Source organism: Monodelphis domestica, chromosome 4 (genome assembly GCF_027887165.1).
Source record: "Monodelphis domestica isolate mMonDom1 chromosome 4, mMonDom1.pri, whole genome shotgun sequence".
In the NCBI taxonomy this organism is placed as follows: Eukaryota; Metazoa; Chordata; class Mammalia; order Didelphimorphia; family Didelphidae; genus Monodelphis; species Monodelphis domestica.
The window spans coordinates 86,203,360-86,212,907 of NC_077230.1; the positions used below are offsets into that span (position 1 = coordinate 86,203,360).

The 9,548-nt window shown below is 43.9% G+C and overlaps 1 protein-coding gene across 3 annotated transcripts in view; it reads left to right on the top strand.

The window, feature by feature from the left end:
- The window catches only part of HCLS1 (hematopoietic cell-specific Lyn substrate 1), a 62,531-nt gene extending 56,158 nt beyond the window's left edge, over positions 1–6,373 (top strand). For all 3 annotated transcript variants that reach the window (XM_056793530.1, XM_056793529.1, XM_007493771.2), the window contains 5 exons: positions 1,022–1,149; positions 2,314–2,406; positions 2,722–3,022; positions 5,251–5,322; positions 5,477–6,373. In XM_056793530.1, the coding sequence (XP_056649508.1) occupies positions 1,022–1,149; positions 2,314–2,406; positions 2,722–3,022; positions 5,251–5,322; positions 5,477–5,613 (731 nt within the window). In that variant the 3' untranslated portion in view covers positions 5,614–6,373. The remainder of the gene's footprint in view (positions 1–1,021; positions 1,150–2,313; positions 2,407–2,721; positions 3,023–5,250; positions 5,323–5,476) is intronic.
- Positions 6,374–9,548: the final 3,175 nt, after the last annotated feature.

Genomic DNA, 9,548 nt, shown 5'->3' on the forward strand with positions numbered 1-9,548 from the left:
ATTATTAGAATGGCAGAGGGACTAGAGTGGAGCTGCTCCCCTCCCCCTCTCTCCTGGTAAAGGTAGGAGACATGCAGATAGCAGAGCTGGAGGGGAGAAGAGTGTTTAGGCCACTACCCTCCCCCTCTCTACATTCCCTAAGGACATTCCTCACTTCCCTAGCCCCTCTGCCCAGACATCTAATGGGAATACTTTATCCCTCCCCTGTGTAGATAAGGGGGAATTAGGGTGTGCCCAATACTTGGTGGTGGGTGGGGTAGGGGGAGCACAACATGCAGTCTGGGTTGGGGGGAGCAATAGCACTTGGTCTGCAGAGTACTCCATCTCTAAAAAGTTTGCTATCACTGGTTTAGGGCAAAATGTAGCTCTAAGGATATAGCCTTAAAGACTACACCTTCACATTCCCCTTTTGAATCCTCTCCAAATTTGCAGTATCCTCTTCATCCTTTCTGTTCTATCAGATCTTATTGATCATCATCCCCTGATATTACCCTACTATCACCTCCTTTCTTTTTTCTCACTTTTTCCCCAATTACATGTAGAAATAATTTTTAAAAAACTTTTACCTTCTGTCTTAGAATCACTATTGTGTATTGGCTCCAAGGCAGAGGAGTGGTAAGGAATAGGCAATGAGGGTTAAGTGACTTGCCCAAGGTCACATGGCTAGGAAGTGTCTGAGGTCAAATTTGAACCCAGGACCTCCCATCTCTAGACCTGGCTCTCAATCCACTAAGCCACACAGCTGCCCCTTAGAAATAATCTTTGACAATTGTCTCCTGACATTTTAAAACCCAGATTTTCTTCCTGCCTATCTCCTCCCTTCCCTCTCTGAGGTAGCGAATACTTGGACATAGGTTATATATCATGAATATATGTAGGTTTATGTATATACATAGTGAACTATGTAGATTTTATAAAGTGAATAGTCTGATATGAGTTATTTTCACGTAATACCTATTTCCATATTGCTCACATCATATTATCTTCCTTCAATCCTCATACTACCTGTGTTTGTCAATAGCTTCTAGTGGGGCCCGTGGACTGAAGGCAAAATTTGAATCCATAGCAGAAGAGCAACGACAAGAACAAAGATTAGTGTCAAAGAAACCTGTAGTGCCTGCTTCACTCCCCAAGAGACTCCCTGCCCAGGTGAGCTTTTCCCCAGTTCTTCCAGGTTCTTCTGCTTACCCAGGGCACACTGGAATAAAGTAGAGCCAACCCAAGATATTTCTTGGGAATCTATTATGTGAAAGGTCTCTGTTCTCAAAGAGAATAATGAAAGTGTCTATGCTCAGAGCTCAAAGTTCAGTGTTGGGGGAGGATAATAATAGCTTTACGTAACCCTTTGGAGTTTGCAAACACCTAAATTACCTAATGTGATCCCCATCTCAGGAAGTCGGTGCTATTGTTGTTGCTAGTGTTCGACACTTCATGCCTCTGTTGGGGGTTTTCTTGGCAAAGATGCTTGAATGGTTTGCCATTTCTCTAGCTCATTTTACTGAAGAGGAAACGGAAGCGATCAGGGTTAAGTGATATGTCTAGAGTCACACAGTCAGTAAGTGTCTATGGTCAGATTTGAACTCACGAAGATGAGGCTTCCTGATTCCAAGCCCAGGGCTCTATCCAACATGCTACCTGGCTGCCCTTTTATTGTGCTATTATTATTCCCATCTAACAGTTGAGGAAGTTGGGGCAAAGGGAGGTTAAGTGATTTGCCAGGGTTTTCACATCTCATAAGTGTCTGAGGTGAATTCAAGTCTTTCTGATGTAAAAGTTCATCACTCTTTAGTCTCTTAAAAGTTCAATAACAATCTGAGATATAAATAACATTATAATAGTGATAATAATATTATATAGCACATACGATGTGTCAGGCACTGTGCTAAACTCTTTACGATGATCTCAGGCAATCCTCACAACACTCCTGGGCAGTAGGTGCTATTATTATCCCCATTTTACAGATGAGGAAACTAAGGCAAACAGAAGTTAAGTGACTTGCCCAGAGTCATATAGCTTCTGAATTTGAACTCAGGAACTCTCCAGACCATAAATATTGAGCTAGAAGAGATCTTAGAACCTTATTAGTTTTCTCTAGACTTAGAGAATCTTACTATACTTCTTATTTTACACAGATGAAAAACAAACTAAGGCACAGGAAAGGTTAAAGGTAAGGGTTAAAGGAAAAAAAGAAAGAGGGTGAGATTTGGAAAAGGAGTCAGAAAGAGGGATAGGAAATGGGCCAGAAATCTCAAGGCATGAATTTGGTAGGGGAGGAAGTAAACGAGAATAATGCTCTCTACTCTTCTGGATAAGCCTCAGGTTGAGAGCTGCTTGCCCTCCAAGACAGCAACAAAGAAAGAGCTTCCTCCAGTGCCAGCCCTGCTCATGAAGAGGACTCCTCCAGAGGTAAGCGGAGTCTTTTCCTATTGCTCGCATTAGCGACTTTTTCCATTGGCACAATTCTGTACAATCCTTGATTTCCTTTCCAGAAGCTGAATGATTTCCTTTCCCCCTTCTCTCCCTCTTTTCTCTGCATCTCCTCACATAGTTGGGAATGAGGGTTTGGGTTCATTTGCCAAAGGTCGGGGACAGAGTTGATTGGCAGAGAGGAACAATCTCGGGATTATGGGTAGAAAAATGGTAGAGGGGAGGAGAATTTACAGTTCATTCTGACCTCCAAGGTTCAAGGGAGCTGCTTACTCCACATTCTTCTCTGGTTAGGACGAGGGGCCAGATAATGAGGAGCCCCCAGCTCTGCCCCCCAGGACTCCTGATAGGTTCCAGACCCTGGAGGAGACAATGCCAGAGCCAGAGCCAGAGCCAGAGCCAGAGCCAGAGCCAGAGCCAGAGCTGGAGCCTGAGAATGACTATGAGGATGTGCTGGAGTTGGACAGACCAGACGTTGGTGGGGATCAAGAGAATGACTATGAGGACATTGCAGAGAGGGATGAAGAAGATACAGGGGATGATTATGAGGACATCCTGGAGCCTAAAGGGTCCTCATTGCCTCCACCTTCCAATGGTGAGTTTGGGAGCCTGGGATTTCTACCTCCACAGCATCTCTGCACCACCTTAGATTGGACACTCATCACCTCTCACTTGGAGAATTGCAGTAGCTTCCTGATTGGTCTCTATGCCTCTAGTCTCTGACTTCTCCACTCGATCCACACGCTACTGTCTGACCCTATGACTCCCCTACTAAATCAATTCCAGCGGCCTCCTATTGCTTCTAGGATAGACTTTTCCCTTTGGCTTTTTTTTTTAACCCTCACCTTAAGTCTTGGAATCAATACTGTGTATTGGCTCCAAGGCAGAAGAGTGGTAAGGGCTAGGCAATGGGGGTTAAGTGACTCACCCAGGGTCACACAGCTAGGAAGTGTCAGAGGCCACATTTGAACCCAGGACCTCCTGTCTATGGATCACTTTTTTTTTTTAAACCCATACCTTTTGTCTTAGAATCAATACTAAGTGTTGGTTCCAAGGCAGAAGAGTGGTAAAAAGCTTGGCAATTGGAATTAAGTGACTTGCCCTAGGAAGTGGCTACGGTCACATTTGAACCCAGGACTTCCTGTCTCCAGGCCTGGCTCTCTATTCTCTGAGCCACCCAACTGCCCCATCTCTCTTTAGCTTTTAAAATCATATATAACCAGCCCCCAACCTCTATTTCCAGCTCACTGGACATTTTTCTTCTCTCTCACTCTGTGATCTAGGCAAACTGGCCTTCTCTACATTTCTCTCACTCATGACACTCCATCTCCAGTTTTCATGCCTTTGCCTGGCTGTCCCACTTAGCTGGAATGCACTTCTCCCTCCCTACTTAGTGGTGTCCCCGTCTTCCTTTAAGATGGAAATAGCTCATGTGTAAACAGAATCCCCTCCCCTCCCCCAAGCTCCTCCCACCTCGCTGAGTGGCTGAATGTCAGAGGTCACAGGTGGAGCACCCTAGGAACATGACCCGGAAGGAAAGGTTACAGGTCCAGGTCAAGAGAGAGGATAAAGGTATGGGGCGAGACACACCCAGGGCCTCTATTCCCTTGGAGGCGGCAGTGGAGCACTATGTCTGAGAGACAGCCATGTGCAGAACCACATGGTCAGGGTTAGGTTAGATTAGGCTTAAATCTCTATATATCTGCTTTCTCAATTTCAAGTGATTATTCATAAACTCCAGAAAATAAGAACCTGGAGTTATTAATTTAAATCTAACACTTGGGCAGAGCAGCTAGGTGGTACAGTGTTCAAAGCATCAGACCTAGAGTCAAGAAGACTCCTCTTTCTGAGTTCAAATCCAGCCTCAGACACTTCCTAGCTGTGTGGCCCTGGGCAAGTCACTTAATCCTGTTGGCTTCAGTTTTTTCATCTGTAAAATGAGCTGAGAAGGAAATGGCAAACCATTTTGCCAAGAAAACCACATTTGGAGTCATGGAGGGTTGGGCACAACTGAGAAATGACTGAACAGCATAGCTTAGACACTGTCTTCTGGAGGAAACTATTCTTTCTGCTGGAGTGGGCTCTTGATCAATTTTTGGAGCAAACATTCACATCTCAGAAATCAGCAAACATTACACATCAAAGCTTGACATGTTGTTTTGTTGATTTCTAGACTTAAGAAAATACTAATATTTATTTGTTTGTTTATTTAATTGTTTATTTTAAAACCCTCACCTTCCATCTCAGCATCAATAGTGTATTGGTTCCAAGGCAGAAGAGCAGTAAGGGCTAGGCAATGGGGGTCAAGTGACTTGCCCAGGGTCACACAGCTAGGAAGTGCCTGAGGGTAGATTTGAACCCAGAACCTCCCCTCTCTGGGCCTGGCTACCCAGCTGCCCCCTATATTAATATTTAGATTAAACTTAAAGCTGTATCATGTCCACCCCACGCACACATGCATACACACCTGGTTGTTAAATGTTCATCAGCACATCACTGCCTGATCTCCTCAACTAGCGGTACCTTCCTTTCTATTTAACTCCTTTGTGTATGTCTATACTTAGTAGCATTCTGTTATGTTCTCCATATTTTAATATCTGCTGTTGTCTCCCCGTTAGAATGTAAGTCACTGGGAGCGTGGCTCCTTTCATTCCGTGTGCTCGTATCCCCAGTGCCCAGCACACGGTCGGGCGGTGTTACCAAGTGATTCATCAGGAAGCCCGCGGGAAGCCCTGGCGACTCGCTCTGCCTCCGCTCTCCCTCTCCGAGGCCGTCTTGCCTGACAGCATTAATATCGCCCCGTTTGTCTTCCGTGTTATGCAGGCACTGCTGGCAGCAGGTCCGAGGCCGGATCGACAGGGATCTCGGCCATCGCCGTGTATGATTACCAAGGAGGTGGGTCGCCTTTGGGGGGCAGCATGATATCGGGGAACTCTCCCAAGGGAGAAGCCAGGCCCATTTTCCTTCCGGAGTAGTTTGGGGAGAGCAGAGGGGCAGGGAAGGTCCCCTTCTCAATCGCCGTTCAAGCTTCCTGCCATTTCTCCCACAGAGGGCAGCGACGAGATATCCTTTGACCCAGACGATACCATCACGGACATCGAAATGATCGACGAGGGCTGGTGGCGAGGACGTTGCCATGGGCGTTTTGGCCTCTTTCCAGCAAATTATGTCCAGCTCCTTCAGTGACCCTCTCTGCCATTATATTCCGATTAGCCTCAATCTCATTAGCCTAGACCCTTTTTCTTTGCCTCATCCTAGTCCCACCAGGAACGGCTACCCCTGCCTTGTGCTCTGCCTTGCACTATCAAATTAACAAGCCATTATTAAGTGCCTACTATGTGCCAGGCACTGGGGACACGGAGGAAGAAGTGAAATAGTGTCTGACCTCAAGGCGTTTACAATCTATCAGAGAGGGGAAAATGGCCCAGCCAGAATATATATGTAAATCAGTCTTTTCTGATCTTCAGGCAGATTCTCTGATCCACTAAGAAGATAGAAAAACATTATTTAATATTGCCTGGTCAGGGGCAGTGAGGAGACTCAGAGAGAAGATGGGAGATCCTGGGTTCAAATTTGACCTCAGTTTCCATAGCTGGGTGACCTTGGTGCAGTCACTTAACCCTTCATTGCCTAGCCCTTATTGCTTTTCTGCCTTGAAACCAATATTTAGTATTGAATCTAAGACGGAAGGTAAAGGTTAAACAAGAACTTGCCTGGCCGTCCCTCCTCTCCCCTCCCCTCAACTTCAGGTTACCTCTTCTTTCCCAGCACTCCTTTAGCTCAATCCCAAGACATTTTTGATTTCCTAATCCAAATTCAGTGGCCCTTGTTCAGGGGATCCTGAGATGGCAATTGCTAGTGTGTCCCTTCCCTTCCCTTCCATGGTTTCCTCATTGAAACTGCTGTTTGGAGTTGGAAATAAAGTGACTGGTTTTTTTTTGTCTTATTTGTTTGTTTTTGTGTTGAGACAACTGGCCTCCCAGGAGCTCCGCTTTCCTTTAGTTCTGTGTGCCAGGTGCCATCTCCAGGGGTCTTCCTGGGCACTCGATTAAAGGTCAGGAAGCATGAGTTTTAGTTCTTTCCCTTATGAGTAATGCATCATTTGCCTTTTCTAGATCTCAATTTCCTCATCCATAAAATAAAATGAGATTGGACTTTTTAGCACTTTTAGCACCAAAGAAGTCAGAAGCCACCAGAGCTTGCTTCTTTGCCTGTTATTTAAACTCTAACCACAACCAATCTTGTAGTAATGGACTATAGGGGTAAAGGACAGGATACCGTATGCAGAAGGTTTGGGAGGGAGGGACGGGGCAAAGGATATCTTAAATGGAAGTGACCATGTTCTTTTTTTGTCTCTAATTTAGTTTATTCTCTAATGTGTGTATGTAAGAAAGAGCAGGAAGAAAAGAGAGAAAGCAAAAGCCATATGTTCCCTGTGCTTCCACTTACTGCTGTCCAGAATCCTCTGTGGAATTCACAAGAAAAAGAGCAATATTTTTGGTGGAATAGTAGTAGTTGTATTCTAATATCTGTGTGTAGAAGAAAGACTGTGCTATGCAGAACTAGGACAAATAGGGAGCAGCTAGGTAGCTCCATGGATTGAAAACCAGCCTAGAGATGAGAGGTCCTGGGTTCAAATGTGCCCTCTGACAGTTCCTAGCCATGTGACCTTGGGCAAGTCATTTAACCCCCTGCCCCCAATACCTAAACCTTATCATTCTTCTGCCTTGGAACCAATACTTTGTATTGATTCTAAAATGGAAGGTAAGAATTGTTTTTTAAAAAATAACTAGCCAAATAGGTAGAAGTCACAAGGTGGCAAATTTCAACTCAGTATCAGGAATACATTCCTAACAGTTAGAGCTGTCCAAAAACATAATTGGTAGACTTCCAACATAGTGAGCCATTGATCATATGAGGCTAAAGGACCAGCTACCAGGGATGTAGGCACGATTCCTTTAAGCTTTAGGGGAGAGGTCGGGTAATGATCCTTTCTGCTAAGATTCTGAGGAACACAGTGTCAGAACTGGAAGGGATCTTAGAGATTATTTAGCTCAACCTTTTCATTTTACATGCATGCTATGACCCTGAAAAAGTCAACACTCTCTGTACCACAGTTTCCTTATCTGTAAAAGGAAGGGACTGGGTGAACTAACTCTGAAAGACAATTCCAGCTCTGATAGCCCTGGTTCTATGTTTACCAAAGCCCAAATCTGACTTTACACGAATTGGATTTAGTTTGAGGGAATTTCTATCAAATCTCTTTTTAGCTCATTTCTCTGAACAGGGTTTCCCCTAACAATCTCAGTATCTGGCTCAGGACTTTATAGGAAAGATAAAAGAACCCTTAGCACTGCCTACTGTACTCCACTGCTTCCAGGCCAGCACTTGGGCTAACTTTTAAAAAAATATATCAGGCAGCCTTTATTCACCCAAAATACATAAATGACAAAGTGTTGGTTGAGGGAGGAATGAATGTGTGACATCATGGCTCAAAGATGAGGCCAAACTAAAAGTAAAGAGATTTATTAGCGTGCTGTGGCATCCATAGCCATTGAGATTCCAGGGATACAGGTTTGGACCTTGGAGTACAGTCAAAAAAAAAAGCCTTCAGTCTCAACTTGGGTTAAAAAAGTAAAGCATTTCATAGAAGAGAGGGTAGGAAAAAGTTTATTCAAGGGAGAAGAGGGAAGCATTTGGAATTCAAAAGGAAAATTTATTATCAGAATAATAAAACACCCCTTGTTCAAAGGCAGCATGAAAAGAGAAAAGACCAAATTCTTTTACAATTGTGAAAGCACTCCTTTCAGACAATATGGCAGCCTCTAGTTCAAGAGAGCAAATTGTTACAACAGCAAACAAGGTAGGTGGCATTACTTGCTATACTGTATCCTTGTAATGGGGGTGTGGGGACTTTCTACTATTTCCTAACGGTGGTTAGGAAATGTCTACATTGTTTTTCTAGCAAGACACTGTGAAATGATTGTGGTTCCTATTTCTGCCCCACCAATCTCCATATCTATGTCCATTCCACTACCTGGTGGCTGAAGCTTTAAAAAAAAAATCATCCAGGTCAGAAACAAAAGAAAAAGTTGGAAATATGTATTTTTTCTTCCCTCCTTCTTTCTTTCTTTCTTTCTTTCTTTCTTTCTTTCTTTCTTTCTTTCTTTCTTTCTTTCTTTCTTTCTTTCTTTCTTTCTTTCTTTCTTTCTTTCTTTCTTTCTTTCTTTCTTTCTTTCTTTCTTTCTTTCTTTCTTTCTTTCTTTCTTTCTTTCTTTCTTTCTTTCTCTTTCCTCTTTCTTTCTTTCTTTCTTTCTTTCTTTCTTTCTTTCTTTCTCTCTTTCTTTCTTTCTTTCTTTCTCTCTTTCTTTCTTCCTTCCTTCCTTCCTTCCTTCCTTCCTCCCTCCCTCCCTCCCTCCCTCCCTCCCTCTCTCTCTCTCTCTCTCTCTCTCTCTCTCTCTCTCTCTCTCTCTCTCTCTCTCTCTCTCTCTCTCTTTCTTTCTTTCTTTCTTTCTTTCTTTCTTTCTTTCTTTCTTTCTTTCTCCCTTCCTCCCTTCCTCCCTTCCTCCCTTCTCCCTTTGCTCCTTCCTGCCTTTCTTTCTCTCTTTTGGGATAAAGAATCAAATTAGTTGTGGTTTGTATATCCTGGATTTGAAATAAGATCATCAAGAATTGAAATAAGGACCTCCAAGTGGAAATCTCCAGGAGGCAGCTGATGACATGGAACTGCTGCTCAGGTGAGAATTCAGCTCTAGGGCATCAGGGCCACATAGAAGTGAAATCTGAAATCAAGGGATTGAATATTAAGGAAAGGAGGAATAAGAGGACTGAGGTTTGCACTGTGACCTTATTCTCTTTTGGAACTCAGATTCCTGTCTTGGAGGCTTGAGCTCAGTTTGGTCACCTTTTACCTTATCTAGCCTAATCAGAGGCCACTCTGAAATCCTTGGCCATCTCCAAGTGATGCCATCTTTGCTCTGGCCTTCTATTCCTCCTATTAGAATGTGACTCCTGCCTCCAGGGCTCTGATTGGGGATCTTTTACTTTATTTAACCTTGTCCTCCCTCAACTTTTCTACCATCCCCTAGCTATGTCATCTTGCCCTTTCTCCCTAACTTGTT